General features: G+C 39.7%; 1 protein-coding gene across 2 annotated transcripts in view; it reads left to right on the top strand.

The window, feature by feature from the left end:
• The window catches only part of NELL1 (neural EGFL like 1), a 794,543-nt gene that overhangs the window by 103,288 nt on the left and 672,005 nt on the right, over window positions 1–19,250 (top strand). For both annotated transcript variants that reach the window (XM_081798460.1, XM_081798459.1), the window contains exon 4: window positions 16,283–16,453. In XM_081798460.1, coding sequence (XP_081654586.1) covers window positions 16,283–16,453 — 171 coding nt within the window. The remainder of the gene's footprint in view (window positions 1–16,282; window positions 16,454–19,250) is intronic.

Raw genomic sequence — 19,250 nt, 5'->3', positions numbered from 1 at the left:
AAGCATTCATTCTCCCTGGGCATTTTCAAGACAGCCAACAGCTCAGCTACTTTTGGCAGCCTCTCTAGGACTGCAAAGAAAGCCAGCTTTGGGTTGAAGACAACACATTGGATGGCAAAACAGAGGCAGACAAAAAACAACAGTTGCTACCTGATAAACCCAGAAGCGAGATTACCTCTGTTATTTTCCATCCTATGAGTCAAACTCCCTTATTTAAAAACAAAAACAAAAACAAAATATAAATGTCAACTATGTCAATATTGCTTTTACTGAATCACCTTCACAAGAAACTTTTATCTTCTACATTAGTGATTCCCAACCACAGTATCAAAGCAGTTTGATGTATCATAATCTGTGAGGTGTGCCATACATGGTGCATTACTGTTAATAAAAATCAGGTTTGTGAATGTCATTAATTACAAAACTATTAAGTTTTACCATATGCTAGGCTCTGTGCTCAGCTCTGAAATTACAGTGATGAGCAAAAATAGACATGGTCCACGTGTTCATGGAGTTCACAATCCAGTGGGGAGACAAGCAGTAACCAAATAATTACACTACCACCCATTACGTTGCCTTTTTGTTTTCTTGGTTTCCTTTGCTGTGCAAAAGCTCCTTATTTTGGTGGAGTCCCAGTAGTTTATTTTGCTTTTGTTTCCCTTGTCTGAAAAGATCTATCCATAAATATGTTGCTAAGGCCAATGACCAAGAGATTGCTGCCTATGTTTTCTTCTAAGAGTTTCATGGGTTCGGGCCTTTAGGTCTTTAATCCATTTTGAGTTTATTTTTGTGTATGGTGTTAGTATGGTTTATTTTGTGTATGGTCTTTTGTGGTTCCATGCAAATTTTGGGGTTACTTGTTCTAGTTTTGTAAAAAAAAAATGCTGTTGGTATTTTGATAGGGATTACATTAATTCTGTAGATGGCTTGGGGTAGTCTGGACATCTTAAATGACACTGATTCTTCCTTGAGCATGGCATATCTTTCCATTTTATCCTCTTCAGTTTCTATTGCTGGTGCTGGATAGTTTTCAGATCTTTTTAGTGCAGGTCTTTTATTTCCTTGGTTTTATTTCTAGGTATCTCTTGGTGCACTTGTAACTGGAATTATTTTCTCTACTTGGTTATTGGTGTATAGAAATGCTACTGGTATCTGGGTATTTTGTATCCTGAAAATTTACTGAATTCATTTATTCTGGTAGTTTTTTCATGGAGTCTTGAGGGTTTTCTATGTACAGTGTCATGCCATCTGTAGATACAGTTTAACTGCTTTACCAATACGGATGCCTCTTATTTCTTGTCTGATTGTTGTGGCTGAGATTTTCAGTACTATGTTGAACAAAAGTGGCAAGAGTAGACATTCTTACATTCTTGTTACTGATCTTAGAGGAAAAGCTCTGTTTTTCCACCATTGAGTATGATGTTAGTTATGGGTTTTTCATGTATGGCCTTTGTTATGTTGAGGTATGTTCCCTCTAACCCTACCTTGTTGAGTTTTTAATCATTAATGAATGTTTAATTTTGTCAGATGTTTACTCTGCACCTGTTAAGACAATCATATGACTTTTATCCTTTGTTTTGTTGATGTGGTATAGCATACTGATTCTGCAAATATTGAATCATTCTTATGTCAGCAGAATACATACCCACTTGATCTTCTTAGTATATTGTTGTATGTGGTTTGCTTTTATTTTGTTGAGGATTTTTACATGTATGTTCATCAGGGATACTGGCCTGTAGAGGGAGAGGGGGAGGGGGGGAGAGAGAGAGAGTGTGTGTGAGAGAGAGAGAGAGAGATGTCTTTGGTTTTAGGATCAGGTTAATGCTCGCCTTGTAGAATGTATTTGGAAGCTTTCCTTCCTCTTCTACTTTTTGGAAAAGTTTGAGGAGAATAGGTGTTAACTTGTCTTTGCGGGTTTTGCAGAATTCACCAGTACATCCATCTGGTCCTGGACTTTTATTTTTTGGAAGCTTTTTGAATACTGTTCAGTTTTGTTACTTGTAATTGGTCTGTTCAGATTTTCTATTTCCCCTGGTTCAGTTTTGGAAGGTTGTATGTTTCTAGGAAGTCACTATTTCTTCTAGGTTGTCCTATTTGTTGGCATATTTTTTCTAGTAGTCTATTATAATCCTTAGTATTTCTTTGGTGTCTGTTTTCTCTTGTTCCTGATTTTATTTGGGTCCTCTCGTTTTGAGTCTGGGCCAAGAGTTTATCAATTTTATCTTTTCAAAGAAGTAGCTCTTGGTTTCATTTTCCCCCCCCCCATTAAGTCTGTCATTTATTTCTGCTCTGACCTTTATTTTTTTCCTTCTACTCTTCTTGGGCTTTGTTCTTTTTCTAATTCCTTTAGGTCTAGGTTTAGATTGTTTATTTGAGGTTGTCCTTGTTTCTTGAGGTAGACCTGTATTGCTATATATTTCCCTCTTAGAACTGCTTTTGCTGTGTCCCAAAGATTTTGGACCGTTGTGTTTTCATTTTCATTTTTCTCAATGTATTTTTTGACATTTGATTGCTTCATTGATCCACTGGTTGTTCTATTGAGTTATAGAAATCCCATTGTGAGTAGGTTACATACAAAATACCTCACTATATTGGGAGCTCAAGTCTTGCTAACAGAAGCAGTCAGATCACTAGGCCGTGTTTACTTCAGTGTTAAAGCAGTTTGATCTATCACCATCAGCTGTGAGATGTGCTATGATTTATTACTGTTACTAAAAACCAAGTATTAATGTATTGTAAAAATAGTCTTTACTATATGCTAGGCCCTCTGGTAGACTCTTTTAAGATGCAGTGATGAGCAAAAACAGACCTCGTCAGTTCATAGGGTTTTTAATCCAGTGGGAAAGACAGATATTAAAAAAATAAGAAAAGTGAATATTTAGAAACAAGTACTGTGATGGAAAGGAATATAGTCCCATGAAAAATCCTGGGCCATGGTGGGAAGTGCATATCAGTGAAGTCTTCCTGGGTAGGTGGCATACAAGATGACAAGGGAAGGACGAATAGAAGTTAACTAGGTAGAGAATGAACGTAAGAGGATTTGAATACAGGGTGGAATGTGCAAGTGCTATATTTTGGTGGGAGGGTGGGGTATGTTCAAGGACCTAAAAGAAGGTTGGTATGTAGAGGAAAACATGGAGAGTGCACAGGCTGAAGCTGGACAGGTGGGCAGGGGCCAGAGCATGTGGGTTCTTGAGGGCCATGTTGAATCCTAGTCCTAAAATTCTCATCTGAAGCTCAATAGCCATGAAGTTACTGATTTGTAAGCTTAGGGTGGGGGGTGATTGGAAGGGATTAGTGAGCTGATTGGAGTTTTGTTTTTAAAAAGATGACCTTGGCTGTAGAATGGATTGCAAGGGAACAGAGTGGATTCAAGGAGACTAGTTGCAAAGCTAGGTAGTTGCTAGTAGAAGGTGATGGTGGCTTAGATAAGGAGGGCAGCAGTGGAGGAGATGAGAAATAGGGTACCCAGGAGTAGAAGCCATATGACTTGATGGTGGGTTGTACATCAGGCACAGGGGAGAGCAGTATCAAAGACAATGCTTACGTTTCTAGCTTTCATTTTGATGTCGGCTATAGTGGGTGAGGACCAGGTTTGGGAGGAAAGTTATGTCTTGAGTTTACTAAATTTGAAAGATCAAAGTGGAGTTGAGTGGACAGTTGGCTATTCAAGTATATAGCTCCAAAGACAGGCCTAGACTGGAGGAAAATCTGTCATTCATTTATGTTAAAAAGTATCCTAATGTACTGGAGTGGATTCAGGGTACATTAGAGCCACTGATCTGAAGTGCTTTCTGAGAGGAGGGAGAAAAGACTGAAGGTAAGGTAGTGTATCAGAAATTGACACCTGTGGGAGTGTTCCATGCCTGTGAAATCACCTATTTATCCTAGCAGAAAGTGGTTTGAGAACCGCTAGGGTGCAGGGTAAAGGCCAAATGTCAGAGGTGGGTTTTATGAATCCAGCAGCAGTTGACCCTTTGGTTGTTTCCCAACTGTGCTCTGCTTGCACGCCTCCTCAGTGCTATACATACCTGTTCTTTTTCTGTTACCTGAGTGCCAGACACATTTCCTCCTCCTGTCCTTCTTTGTATTTCCCCTTCCTGAAGCACCTTTCTTACCCTCTCCAATTTTTTAAATTCAAGTATAATTAAGTTACTAGTTTCAGATGTACAGTGTAGGGATTCAACAATTCTATATATTTCTCAGTGTTCACCAAGGTGATGTATGCTTAATCCTCTTTATTGTACCCATTCCTCACCCACCTTCTCTTTGGTAGCCATCAATTTTCTGTATTTAAAAGTCTCTCTCTCTTTTTTTTTTTTTTTGGTCTGTTTTCATTTTCTTTATTTTATTTTTTTTTTAATTTAAGATTACACAGCGGGAGAGGGAACACAAGCAGGGGGAGTGGGAGATGGAGAAGCAGGCTTCCCGCTGAACAGGGAGCCCAAAGTGGGACTCGATCCCAGGACCCTGGGATCATGACCTGAACCGAAGGCAGATGCTTAATGACTGAGCCACCCAGGTGCCCCATGTTTTCATTTTCTTAAATTCCACATGAGGGCAATCATACGGTATTTGTTTTCCTGACTTTCGTTAGCATAATACCCTCTAGGTCCATCCATGTTGATGCAAGTGGCAAGATTTCACTCTTTTATGGCTGAGTCCTATTCCATTGTGTGTGTGTGTGTGTGTGTGTGTGTGTGTGTGTGTACGTACTACTTCTTTCTCCCTTAATGTATGGAAGCAACTCAAGTGTTCATATCTTGGTTATAGTAAATACTGTAATAAACATAGGGATGCATGTATCTTTTCAAATAGTGTTTGTTTTCTTTGGGTAAATACTCATTACTGGAATTACTGGATCATATGGTAATTTTAATTTTTTGAGGAATAATCAGACAAGGAAAAATAAAGGCATCCAAATTGGAAAGGAAGTAAAACTTTGACTATCGGCACATGATATACTATGTATAGAAAATCCTAGACTTCACAAAAAACTAAAACCGATAATTGAATTCAGTAAGATCGCAGGATACAAAACCAGTGTACAGAATTGTGTTGCAATTCTATATATTTTTAATGAAGCAGCAGGAAGAGAAATTAAGAAAACACTATTTACAGTTGAACCAGAAAGAGTAAAATACCTAGGAATAAACTTAAAGGAGGCGAAAGACCTGTGCTGGGAAAACTATAAAACACTAATGAAAGAAATTGAACATGACAGAAACAAATGGAAAGATATTCCATGCTTAAGGATTGGTAGAACTAATATTAAGACGTCCATAGTACATAGAACAATCTACAGATTTAAGGCAATCGCTGTTAAAATACCAACATTTTTTCACACAACCAGAACAAATAATCTTATAATTAGCATGGAACCAAAAAGACCCCAAATAGCCATAGCAATGTTGGAAAAGAATGACAGCTGGAGATATCACAATCTCAGATTTCAAGGTACAGTACAAAGCTAATCAAAACAGTGTGGTACTGGTACAAACGTAGACACATATAAATGGAATAGGATAGACCATACAGAAATAAACCCATGCTTATTAAATTTGTGACAAAGGAGGCAAGAATATACAATGGGAAAGTAGTCTCCTCTCCCTTCAATATAAATAGTTCTTCTAGATCTATTACCTTTCTGAAACTTTCCTCGATCACCATTCAATAAGAGGATTTTTTCCCCCTTTCTAAAAAGGTCAGGCTTTATTTTTCTGTAGGTTTTTTGTTTTACCCCATCAAATGGCATGTAAATTCCTTGAAGGTAGGCATGTAAATCAAAGGTCTTCATATGACTTGGTGTTTACTAAGTACATTTACTGCCATCTCTTACATATGGTTTTCAGTCTTGCTTCCACAGAATGCAAGCCTGGCTGAGCCTTAAGAAAATGGGCCTTTGACTAGTTGTAGTTTAGATTTGTGCTATAAAGAGATAACAGATATTTTTCTCCTGATTGTTATTTTGAATGGGAGAATATAAAATTTAAGAATAAAGAGTAAGTTCTGTTTATAAAAAGTCTTGTTACAGTAATTCAAGAGGAAGGTGTAGAAGAGTGAAGATCAGTTACTATCATTTATGTTAGATGGGGAAAAAAGGAATAGACTAATATTGCTTTTATAGCATTAAAAAACCTCTGGAAGAAAGGATGGTCTTAGCAAAAGATCCTAAAACAATAGGATGTTCTTATGCAAAATGAATTTTGACAAAGACTCTGTACCTTACACAAAAAATCAGTCAAAATGGATCGCAAACCTTAAAATGCAAAACAGTAAAACTTCTAAATGAAAACATAGGGGAAAATCTACATGACCTTAGGTCTGGTGATGAGTTCTTTACAGTATCAAGTATATGATCCATAAAAAAAAATTGGTAAGTTGGATTTTACTAAAACAAAACATTGTGCTCTGCAAAAGACACTATTAAGAAAATAAAAAGACAAGTCATATCTGTTAAAGGATTTGTGTACAAAATATACTTAAGAACTTTTTATTTGTCAGAGCTCAAGCGGGGGAGGGGCAGGCAGAGGGAGAAGCAGGCTCCCTGCTGAGCAAGGTGCCCAATGAGGGACTCCATCCCAGGACTCTGGGATCATGACCTGAGCGAAAGGCAGATGCTTAACCAACTGAGCCAGCCAGGTGTTCCTATACTAAGAACTTTTAAAACTTAACAATAAGTGAGCAAACAGCTCAATTTAAAAATGGGCAAAAAGTCTGAACAGTCACCTCACCAAAGAAGATCTATAAAGGACAAGTATATAAAAAGATGCTCAAGGTCTTTTTTTTTTTTTTTTCCCCCATGCCATTACACATTGATTAGAATGGCTAAAATTAACCTGACAACACCAGTTGCTGGTGAGAATGTATAGCAACAGGAACTCTCATTCTTTGATAATACCTTACAAAGCTCAACCTAGTCTTACTACATAATCCATCAATCACACTCCTAGGTTTTTACTCAGTTGTTTTTAAAACTTATTTTCACATAAAAGCCTGAATACAAAATTTACTATGGTGCTTTATTTATAATCACTTAAAACAGGAAGAAACCGAAGTATCCTTCAAGAAGTGAATGGATGATTTTTGGTAGGTCTGTACAATGGGATACTATTCAGTGCCATCCAAAGACATGAATAAATCTTAAATGCATATTACCGAATAAAGGAAACCAGTGTGACTAGGCTATATAATTTGATTCTATTTATATGAAATTCTGGAAGAGGCAGAAATAGAAGGGTTGATGAGTGATTTGAGGGGTTTGAGGTTCAAATAGGTGAAAAGCAGGATTTTTTTCAAGCAGTAGAACTACGGTGTGTGGCACTCTCATAGTGGATATGGGACACTGCACATTTGTCAAAACCCATAGGAATTTCTAGCACAGAGAGTGAACCTTAATGTATGCATATTGTTAAAAAAAAAAAAAAAAGGAGATTATGGATGGAATGTGGAAAGTGACCGAACAGTCTAACTGTATTACAAATATGTGGAACAACATCCGTGAAAAGGGGTTGGAGAAATTGCTCACCTGAGTAACTTCAGAAACAAGTGGAGTCAGACTAAAGGCAAAAGGAACTGTTTATAGATGCTTTGTTCTAGTTGATAGTTGTTTACATGAGGATACAGGTTAACAGTTCTAAAATCACTGTATATGCTGGAAGTGAGTAATAGAGAGTGGATTGGTGGGATGTTATGGTTAAGTATTGGGGCAAAGGCTAGAATAATCCATATGGTAACAGATTAGAGTATAAGGCATCAGTATAAACTTAATTTACATGTAGATATGTACATGTGTGTATATACATTCTGTGTGGGTGTATGCTGGTTATTATACCACATACATTTCTTAACTCTATCAGCTAAGACCTAGAAGCAATGATACTCCAGTAGCAATGAGCATACCAAGTACCCAGATCTTGGTTTCTAATACCATTTTCTAATAACAACTGGGTTTCTTTGGAGAAATGGCTAATTTTAGGACCGAGTCAGGAAACCTATAAGACAAGCCTTGAGCATCTTGTATCATAAGTAAAGGAAATGTTCCAAAGGAAACCATAACTCACAAATAATGGAAGTATGTCAAAGGGACAGAGGAGCCAACTGAAAAAAAGCTTCCAATGGTCAAAGCTGGAACAATTTGGGCAACCAAATAAACTGGTATTGGATGGTAACCCAAAGATTAAAACAACCCAGGAGTACATAGAGTTTTACATAAATGACTGAAGAAAGAAATAAATGGGGAGAATAGACAAGTCTTCCATGCAATAGAACTCCAGATAATTTTGGTACTCCACCTTCAAGGAGGGTGGAGCTCTCCTCACTAGGTAAGTGTGGACTGTATAGATTTCCTCCCAAAGAGGACAGTGTGGAGAGGAAGGAGTAACTTCAGAGAAGAAACCTGACAGACACTACCTAAACCAGGTAAACACCAAGATTAAGATCAAAACCAGTAAGTCATGTTGATCGTATGTATTTTTGATAGGTCATGAGAATTACACTTCCTTCCTCAAACCCACAACCCAAGTCTATACATGAGACAACATCAGACAAATCATAATTGGGGAAAATTCTATAAAATTCCTCATTAGTAATCTTCAATTTTCAAGGTCCTAAATTCTGAACTGTCACCACTAAAAGGTATCTAATGAGACCTGTTGATTGAATCTAATGTAGTCTCCTGGATGGGATTGTGAAACAGAATGATATTAGGTGAAAACTAAAGTAATCTGACTAAAGTATTGCCTTTGGATAACATTGTATCCATAGTGGTTCATTAATTGTGATAAAAGTACCATATGGATGTAAGAATATTAATAGGAAACCAGATAATGGGGTATATGAGAACTCCCTGTTCTTTCTTTGCAATTTGAAACTCTAAAAATTAAAAAAAAACAAACAAAAAAAACTTTGGGAGGATACACATGAAACTGATAAATAGTTGCCTCTGAGAGACATTGGGTATTTTTTTTTTTTTTTTTTACTAAGTACCTTAAAGATGAATTTTTTTTTGAACCATGGAAGTAAAAAATTCAAATTAAAAATTTAAACCTAAAATAGTAATAGTTAAGAAAAGGGAAGACTTCATATTTTTTGAGAACAATATCCTTTTAAGTCTTTAAGAAAACTTAGAAGTATAGAAAGTGCTATATACACATTGGCCAGAACTACAACTACTATTAGTTCAGTTCCTTTTTCCTAGCTCTTGATATTTAGAAACCTCTTAATTTTGAGTTCCTGGAGACAAGGAGCTATACTTAGGCTTCAGGTGAGAGGTGTGATTCTAGCTCCTTGCCTTGGGCTTGTTTATTTAATACTTCGACTGTATTTGAAGGTCTCTGTAGTCAAAAACTAAACTTACATTCTTCCTTATGTGAACTAGCACATTGGTTGCCTTTATCTTAGAATTTTTTCTCATTGGGAAAAGAAATTTCCCACCTTTCCAAGGTTCCATGTCTTTTCTCCTGACTCTGTATGTGGGAAAGGTGGAAGCCAGCCCCTATGTCAGTAAGAACAGCGCAGCTACTCCCATGCTTTTAAAGACTGCAATGGAACTGTTTTGAGTAGGTATAAGAACCTTATTTTCACATTTCATTTAACAGTGAATGTTTTATTTTCAATAACAGGCAATTTGTAATTACTGTCACTGTTAATATCTTGCTAGATGTTTGCTAAGAGGGTTGAGTACAGAGCTGAACAGTAAGTTTACAACTGCAAATAAGATCACCAGACCAAGTCTAAACAAGGGCAAGGGGAAGGCAGAGAAATGCTTGCTGAGAGGGACAGGATGTGTGCATCCTTCCAGCAGCTGCACACCTCTGAGGCTGTTGATTTCCATGTATGCAGAAAGAAGGGAAATCATAATCATTAGTGGACGCTAGGCATTTGGTAGGGAATTTGCAAACATGATATCACTTTTTTTTTTTTCTTTCTGAAAAGAAACCTGTGAAGTAGATGTTCTTTTGTAGGAGACGAAGAAAGTGAGGTTTAGGAAAATGGTGTGTCTTGTCTGTATTGACACAGGGGATTCCATGCCTGAGGCAAGGATTGAACACGTGTTGACCAGAACCTGAAGGCCTTTGTATAGTAGGTACATAGTTTCTGCGGTTTCTACTAATCCATGTTGCTCTGAGTAGAAGCAATAGAATTTGGGAACAATCGAAGTTTGTTCAGGCAAAGTAGGTTTTTTCTTTTAACTTGATCAAATAGCTCTGAGGCTGGAAGAGCACTGGGGGCTAGAAGCCATGGAGGATAACTGATTTATAAAGGGACCACTGAGGTGACCACTTCCAGTTCAGTAAGCATGATGTTTGAAGTTAACATACTGGGACCTGATACAAGAGAAATAATGGATTACTGAGGAAGATAATAGCATATTTCTTTGGTATTTCTTTAAATAGCTTCTGAGAAGCATGCGTTTTGAGAGATGATGATTTATTGATACTGTATTGCATTTTTTGGGTAGAATTCCATTTTTGATAGAAGAGAAAGCATAGTCTGTGGGTCTGTAAGCAGAAAATTGGCACAATGAGATTTGATCATCTGGCCAATGACCTGGGCATTTAATAGGGACATTCCTAAATTATAGTTTCAAATTTAAAGGTATAAACCAGTATGTATGAAGTTAGTGTTCCAAAGTCTACTGATGTGTAACAAACTGTCTCTAAATTTTTATGTTTGTGGATTCCGTGGGTAAGGAATTTGGACAGAGTCCAGAGGAATGGCTTGTCTCTATTCTACAATGTTAGTGGCTTTGTCTGGGAAGAGTGAACATCTGGGGAAACCATCTGGAGGTGTTTATACTGGTGTTGGCTGGGATTCCAGTTGACGCTTCCAGCCAGAGCACTGATATGCAGCCTTCCCAGTGTGGTTTGGGCTTCCTGCTAGCATGGCAGCCTCAGGTAGTTAGACCTCTTCCACAGTGGGTCAGGGCTTTAGGCTCAAGTATTCTGACAAACAAGATAGAAACCACATGAGGCTTTATGACCCAGCCTTGGAAGTGACCAAGCATTACTTCTGCCCTTAAAGCACTTACAAGCCCACCTAGATCAAGGGGAGAGGACATAGATCTAAACCTTTCAATTGGAAGAATATCAAGATTACATTGAAGCACATGTGATATGGGAGATAACATTATTAGTGTTTTTGGAAAATACCATTTGCAAAACAATACTGGACCATGTAAGGTGGGTTGTCCTAAACAAGATGGAAGAGGATTATATTCGTGTTACCTATTTCTATTTTTAGCTTAGCAATAGCTTTATCACCATGGATACTACTTAGAGTATTAGATGAATTACAGAAATCTAGACATAAACTGGACCCTGAAGACTACTTAGTTTAGTGGTTTCAGACTATCTTTGGAAGTGCATCTCTTTTCTCTAAATGAAATCTCAGGGGGAAATTCCAAATTACACAACAGAGAGTGAAGCTTCTCTGGTGCCCAATCCCTTCCCTGTGCCTTAGACCCTAAAGCTTTTCCAAGGAATGCTGGGGCATTATGGATCAGATCTGATCATTAAATGGATAGGAGAAACCGAAGTACAGAGGGGCAGGGATATTTTTGCCAAGGATTTCATGGTTTGAAGCAGGTGTAAGGTTGAAATCAAGTCTTGGTATCCTTGGGCCAGTGTTCTTTGCAATATTACTTAAAATTATGCTATTGCCTTTTTTTTCCCCCAAAAATTACATAGTCCTTGAGACCCCTGACCTGAGGTTGGACACGGTATACCTTCCTGGTGTTTTTGGCAGCTTTTCTTTATTATCCCAGCAGTAGGCAATTGGCCAGAAGATGGAAGTGAGATTCTGTATGAACACCTACACCATTTTAAAAAAATGGTGATAACTTTCTCATGGCAGGAGGAATGGGGCTTGTGTTTGAGTCTGTAGGGGTATTCTTTGCCAGGATGGGGCATCTTGGGGACTAAGGCTGGGGGAGCTGAGTCTACCTGAATTCTCTTGCCCTCTGACTTTCATAGGGTCATACCATTGTACCTGGAAAGGAATATAATGTGTGAGAAGAACATGAATCCTGGAACTAAGTAGACCTGGATTTGAATCTTAGGAGTTACATGACTTTGGGCAAGGCATTTTATCAAGTTGAGCCTCTATTTTTACCTTAAAATGTGAATTTAATAACTATCATTTAAGATTTTGGCAAAATGAGAGATGGTACTAGATTTAAAACTTCTTACATAGTAGAAAGTAATGGGGTGTTGCCATTGAGAGAATCCACTTTAGTGTCTATCAGACTAGGGTTCAAGTCCTAGTTTTGCCACTTACAGCTGTATGATCTTCAAATTTTAAATTTGTCTAATAAGCTAAAAAAATGGATCGCTTAATATAAGTTTTAGGGAAAAGGACAAAAAGTCTAATAAAAATTACTTGGCTGATCTTGATCTAACTATATTAACTGGAATTATTCCTGAATTATTTCCTCAATATTGCATGAAATTCAGGAAGTCTTGTAATACTTCATAGTAACTCTGTTCATCATACTCAGTGGTGGGCTTTGGAGAATTACTCATGCTGATGGCGGGATAGGGTCTCCCTAGCACTTGAGCAAGGACGTAAGTTTAAAAAAAAAAACTAGCTGTATAAATACAGGGTGGGAAAGATCACCTTCATGACATTTTGTGTGAAATGGTTTGCAGTGTTAGATGATGGGAAGGTCCTTGCAAGCATTAGGATACATTCATGGTTGTGCACAATCCTGACAATGTCTGTGTTGCTGGATGCAACACAGGGGGAAATGATTCATTTTACTGCAGCTAGAGCATGGTGACCAGCATGGGGAAGGATCTGGAAAGAGGAGTAAGGCAGAGAATCCATGTCCAGGAGGGCCTTTGTTGTCTAGGTGGTGTAGAGGGGTAGAAAGAAGATGCTAGGGATGTTCGATCTGAAAAGGAGAACTCCGTAGTGAATGTCTTTGCTGTTTTCAGTTATTTGCTGGATGAACAGACTTCTCTGGAAGCCACAGTAGTTCCCTGGCTGAGGACTTGGTTGAGGCCCAAAGCTAAGGGGAGAAGTGCTGCTTATAAGTCTGGCTGGTGATTTTATCATTCCTATAGTTGACCCCTCCCTAAAATCCACAGAAGACCTCTAAGCACTTGAGACCTGAAGAAAGCAGACCGGTCAGGCGCAGAGAGCTTACTAGACTCTTCTTTACATAATCACCTCCAGGGTCCCCCTCCTCCCTGGCAGCACACCAGGGCTCTTACTTGCTCATGGCATCAAACTGCTGCTTCCCTCACTGGAACCAGCTGTCCAGGAAGTAAAGTGACACCTGGGATACTCCACTATAGTGCTGCTTAAACTTTAATGGGCACCTGAATCCTCTGGGGATCATGCTAAAATGGAGATTCTGACTCATCTAGGTCTTGGTGGTGCCCCCCACCCCCAGTCTGAATTTCCACAGGTGGTGGTGATGCTGGTGTGTGGACCATATTTTGAATAACAAGGCTCTACTGCAAATCCTGAGTCTTCCCTCCAGGCTCTAGCCAAGTGTCGTCAGGCCAAATGACCACCTCCAAGCTGCTTTGAGGACTGAGGCTCACACTTCTGTTAGCAGAGGGTTACTCTCTGGAAATACTGCCTTATTCCCCTCCCAGCACCCATGAAACCATCTTACCCAGATGGAACTTAGCCATGCAGTGTCCTTGTCATGTTTAGGACCATTTCAGCAGTTACTTGATGTATATAAAACAAAACCCAAAACACCCCATTCTGACTTCATCTAAGTTTGGAATACAGCACTTCTTGAATATGCGCACGATGCTGTCAGAAACTTTCTCCTAAGACACAAGTATCTATTTTGCCTAACAGTAGGGCAGATTTCTTCTCTTGGAGCTGTAGGTTTGAGACTACCCTGAGGTAATAGCTTGCTACAGTAATCTTTACAAGGTATGCGGGTAATGAGCTCTTGCTCAATGAAGCCATAACCCCAGGAACAACGATTGAACCTGGTTAAATAGCTCTGCCTGCCCCCCGCTTTTTTAAAAATTCTATCAGGTGATCTTTTTTTTTTAAGATTTTATTTATTTGAGAGAGAGAATGAGATAGAGCATGAGAAGGGGGAGGGTCAGAGGGAGAAGCAGACTCCCTGCTGAGCAGGGAGCCCGATGCGGGACTCGATCCCCGGACTCCAGGATCATGACCTGAGCCGGAGGCAGTGGCTTAACCAACAGAGCCACCCAGGCATCCGAGCTATCAGGTGATCAATAGGAGCATTTATAATTGTCTTTCACATCCTCTTTAAGGTCCTGTCCCTTCTTGCAACAGTAGCTTATTGGTCAAAATGAAGTAATTGAGAGATTTCTCATGATGATCTTGGTGAGGTCTCTTACCCAAAATCATGCTGCTTTTTAAATTCAGAAACTGCGTGGTCTTGGGTAAGGTACTTAAAATCCCTAATCACAAGTGAACTCTGTAAAACAGGGATAAAAATATCTAACTTGAAATTAAATGAGATGACATTTATGAAAGCAGTGAGTCCATTCCTAGCACATGACATGACCGCTTCCTTTGTCTTGCATTTGCTTCTGACTTTTTTTGTATGAGGGCCACGTTTTATTTCCTTTTCTGCTAGTCTCAGAGCATCTTGAGAACAAGATCTGTATTTTAAATCCTTTTTTTAGCCCTTTACTATGTGTTCAGTAACAAAACGTTGAATGAATTAATGAATGACCAGATAATCTCTAAGGTCTTCCTGACCTTTTAAGTTCTCAGATTTTGATTCTTTCAATGTTCTAGCTGCTTGGAAGCAATTTGGAGAATTCCATTAAAATGAATGTCTCCCATGTTAAGGGATTTTCTTTTCTGCAGTCTTATAAAATATGTATTGGATTATTACTAATAAGTGTGTACCTGAGCCCAGGAGTTAGCTGCAATAGTATAAGTAACCTTGGTTTGTGATCTTGGGCCTGATTCTGTCTAGTGTGAGGTACGTAGGTCAGAGTCTGATCTTCCCCAGCACTGCTCTCTTGGGAGGATCCCTGTGAAAGATAAGCAAGAAATACGCATTTGTCCTTTGTCCCATGACTTGGGAGTCCTGCGTAATAGAGGGTGAGTTTCATGATCTATTCATTTCAGTGCTCATAGAAGGTACTTTTTGTGTTTTAGATTAAATTACGGTCTGGTCAGCGGGGTTAGGCCAACTCAGCTGATTAGAAGAGAAACAGTAGGTCCTTTCAAATCTAGGAATGGAACTTGGTTTAGGTCCTACATAGGCAGGTCGTTTTTGAGTTGTCTGTACGAATGAATTGCTGGGAGACAGCGCCAGTTGAGGCCATCCTTACTTGTTGGTCATTGTGCCTCTGAGATTGACAGCAAGCTGGTAGAAAACACGTGGGCTGGCAAATTTAGACTGGAGTTTAAATTACGGCTCAGGTAGATTAATTCCAGAATCTGTTTTTTAACATTTAAAGAGAGAGAATATCAGCCTTCTAGGTTTGTAGAGGTGAGAAGTTAGATAGTATGTTGAATGCTTAGTGCAATGCCTGGCAGTGAGAATAGGCCTGATTTAATGACAACGATGATGCATTTCAGCGGCTTAGACTAAATGGTCTGCCACTGAAAGTATCAGTCCCGGTGCGTGCCTGAGGAGTGTCCCAAACTTCTGCATTTTATGACAAAAGTGCAGACTGCAGTGGTGGTGCTGAGTTTTTCATGGATCTGGAAAATGCCCCAACAATCTGGGGGAAAGAAAAGACTCAATTACATGTCTCATGACATGATAATTTGAAATACTGGTCCATATGTGAGTAGCTTCAACCATTCCTCTCCTCCTTCTCTAAGAATTGTTGTCCACTTAAAGGTTTTTGTCCAGGGGGAATGTGTTTAGTAAAGTTATCTTACCTAAATTTATTTCAGTCTCTGATAATCCAAAGTCATTTCTTTCGTCCTTTAGTTCTTGAAAAAGTAAATATGGCAGTAATGAAAATAAGCATCATTAAGTCCATTCTACGTGAATAGGCTTTTTTTTAGACAATAGAGGGTTCTGAACTGTACTTCTAGGTATTGGAAGAGACCCTACACCATGCTTCGGTAAGCTTGTGGCTCTCTTCACAGTGGATCAATCGGTACCCATTTCAGAGGCTCAAGGTGTCACGGTGAGGTTCTCCAACAGGTGAATTGGATTCCATGCAGTACAATTGATTTTTGGTTAGGAGATCTTTGTGTCATGTGTAGCTAATTGCAGATTCTGAGAAAGGTGGTAGAGAAGTAGTGAGGATTGATGACTGGGAGATCCAGAAGTAAAATCAAGTTTTTGTTCCTTTACATGCAGCTATTTTGAACTGGAGAGCAGCGGTCTGAGGGACGAGATCCGATACCACTACATGCATAACGGGAAGCCCAGGACCGAGGCGCTTCCGTACCGGCTGGCAGATGGACAGTGGCACAAGGTTGCGTTGTCCCTTAGTGCCTCTCATCTCCTGCTCCACGTCGACTGCAACAGGTAGGTCTGTGCTTCTGTTCTTCTGCAATTCTGTCCTTGAAATCAAGTAGCGGGAAGGGGGAAAAATATCAAACCCCTCCAGGCCTTGCTGGGAAATAAAAACCAAGGGGCCCTAATTGTAATTTAAGTTACCAAATGGGCCATTAGATGTGCTGAAATGACCAACCGTAATATGCTAAGAAAACAGTTCATTAAGATGAAACCGTACCCTGTGATTAGGAACAAATGTACAAAAGGGTGATTACAGATTGGGGAATAGTAAGTGCACCTCCGCGGACTTCAGCACCAGCTGAAATTCCATGGAGCTGTGATCACAGTTAACTATGATATATTGTTGTTGAGTTCGTTCGACTTGGAAGTGAATGAGCCCGTCTACCTTCGAATGAAGCTGAGAAGCCCGTGCCCCTGAAGCAACTAATTCTCTTTCACTTCATCAAGCACAGCTTTGCTTAAATATCTTTTCCAAATGGAGGCTTTTTAAAGAGGCTGTGCTTTGAATCTTTGGGAATTGACCCCATCCATTCTCTGCAAAGGAATGAGACTTCCGGTTTGCCAGTGATTGGCAAGACCGTTTGTGTGACCTGGGGGGATTTCATTGGGCATCGTGAAATTAGGGTGGAAAGGAGATCTCATCCCCCATGTAGGACACTGGAGTCAGGTTTACTTTGAGCTGAAAAAAGACTCGTGGTCTCCATTGGATCATTTGTGGCTGGACAACTGGCTAATGGTGGTTGAGGGGAAGGTTTTGATCTCTCTAGAATCCACTGAAAATCCTTGTGGAGAGTGATCTCACAGAGAAAGTTTTTGGCATTGCGAGCAGTGCCCATGAATCTTTGGTTCTTGTTAATGGTACTGTCAAAATGACTGTTCAGACACAGGCCTTGTTCCATTAGGCCCAGGATAAGGAACTGGCATGTTGGGGACAACCTCCTTTCTGGAACTGAACAGTAAGAAAAAAAAAAAATCTAAGGTTAATCAGCTCCAGACTCCATTTCTGATGAGGAGGTACTCGAATGTGCTTGCAATTCCAGCTCTGCAGTTTCTTTTGGAAAAGGGCCAGGAAGGGCAGAGAACAGAAATTAATGGCAGGCTTAAGGGAGCTTCTGCCATCTTGAAATGAGTTGTGGTCCATTTTGATTTATTTAAGCTACTTCCTGGACTTGGGAAGAATTGTGACTTCAGCCACATTATAATAAGTGAGTCTGGACAAAGTTTCCGTAGAACCACGGGCTCCTTTTCACCATATTGTCCTAGCATGGGCAGCCTGGAGAAAGCTGGCCCTCTGCTGCCATCCTCCTTTCCACTTTCAAGAGCTCATTGGCCCCTTCAGTTTTCCAGAACTTCAGTCCAGTTAGCATTCTTGTTGTTGCCCTGCTCGCCATCTGTACGCTCCCCCAGTGGGAGAGCGGAAAGGCCCTGCATGTCCTATGCCACAGGTCAGAAAGGGGCCTTAAAGTTCTAGTTCAGTAATTCGCTCCTGAAAAGTCTGGGGGATACTGCTGGTTTCTTGCTGTGTAGTTTTTTTTGTTTCCTCCTTCCAAAAGTTTTATCATCTTTTTTTCTAATCTCTCTGGAGAAGGAAAAAGAGGAAAGGCTATGTCTCTGCTAATCTAACGTTTCACACTTCCACGGATTCTCTGGTTCCTATGAAATACTCTTTTACTGACCTCCTCAACCACTTGTCTGCTCTGAATTTGGGCAAGTTAATTTCTTTGCATCTCTATTTTTAAATTTGTAAACTGGGATAATACCTATAGATAGGAGTGCTGAATGAGATAATCCATATAAGGTGCTCTGGGTGGTGCTTAGTTTCTGATGCTCAGTACAGTGTTCGTTGTTGATTCTGCACACTTAGGGTACCTCTTTGTCTCCGAACTTTCATACCCCGTATGTCCTTCTTGGCTACCTTGGCCTTTCCACTAGGAAAGTGGAGAGAGGACGGGAGAGCTGGAGCCCACAGTATTTTATAAGGTCAGCCCCATTTATAAAGAATGGACTGAGGGGGATTCCGAATCTCTCTTCATTTTTCTTGAAATTTATCATATTTTAGTTCATGACCTAACATGTTCTTTATATAAGATCTTGGAAGGAGAATGTAAAGTTGTTGCCAGTTAATGATTCATGGGCCCAAACACAGATGAGGTTTTTAGGTAGGTCAGGGGAAAGAAAGGCCCAGGACAACTGGGCCACAGGAGAGGTAAAATTGATTTTTGGTGTAATTCCCAGACATGATGACACCTAAGAATTACTGGGGGATTTATAAAAAAGACTGGGTGACCAGGCCCCATCTCTGATCTGCTGGATCAGATTTCCTGAGGGTAGAAACCTCTGAGAAGCTGTATTTGTAACAAGCTCTCCATGTAGTTCTTCGGCAGGCGGTCTAGCCTTGGTACATGGAATGGTATTTCAAAACCGCTGATTTAGGTGGAAGGGGGAGGAAGCTGAGGAAGAGGCTAGGCTGCAACGAAAAGTGAGGGACCTTGGAAAACCAAGTACTTGCATCAGAGCCCCCAGGAAAGAAGAAGAAAAGATTAAGGAAAGAGAAGGTAGTGTCTAGGGAATAACATGGGCTTACCTTCTTTACAAGTTTCTTCCCAGCAGCTCTAGCTGATTCTAGGGTGGCGGAGGCTCTGGTCCATTTATCAAGATGCTGGTCTACTTATATAGGCCACTCTCCCAGAGAGTGAATGTCACAAAGGCTGATTTTTACTCTTAAAGGTATGCATTTAATACTCCTGAGGTTCTTTTTGATGGCTTTTCCCCTTAGAGGTGTACTTTTTTCTCAACCTGTCATCCA

This window comes from Leptonychotes weddellii, chromosome 11, assembly GCF_054177405.1.
Source record: "Leptonychotes weddellii isolate Sample4059 chromosome 11, ASM5417740v2, whole genome shotgun sequence".
Lineage (NCBI taxonomy): Eukaryota > Metazoa > Chordata > Mammalia > Carnivora > Phocidae > Leptonychotes > Leptonychotes weddellii.
The sequence above is the reverse complement of the archived record's forward strand: the minus strand, read 5'-3'. Positions and strand labels throughout refer to the sequence as shown.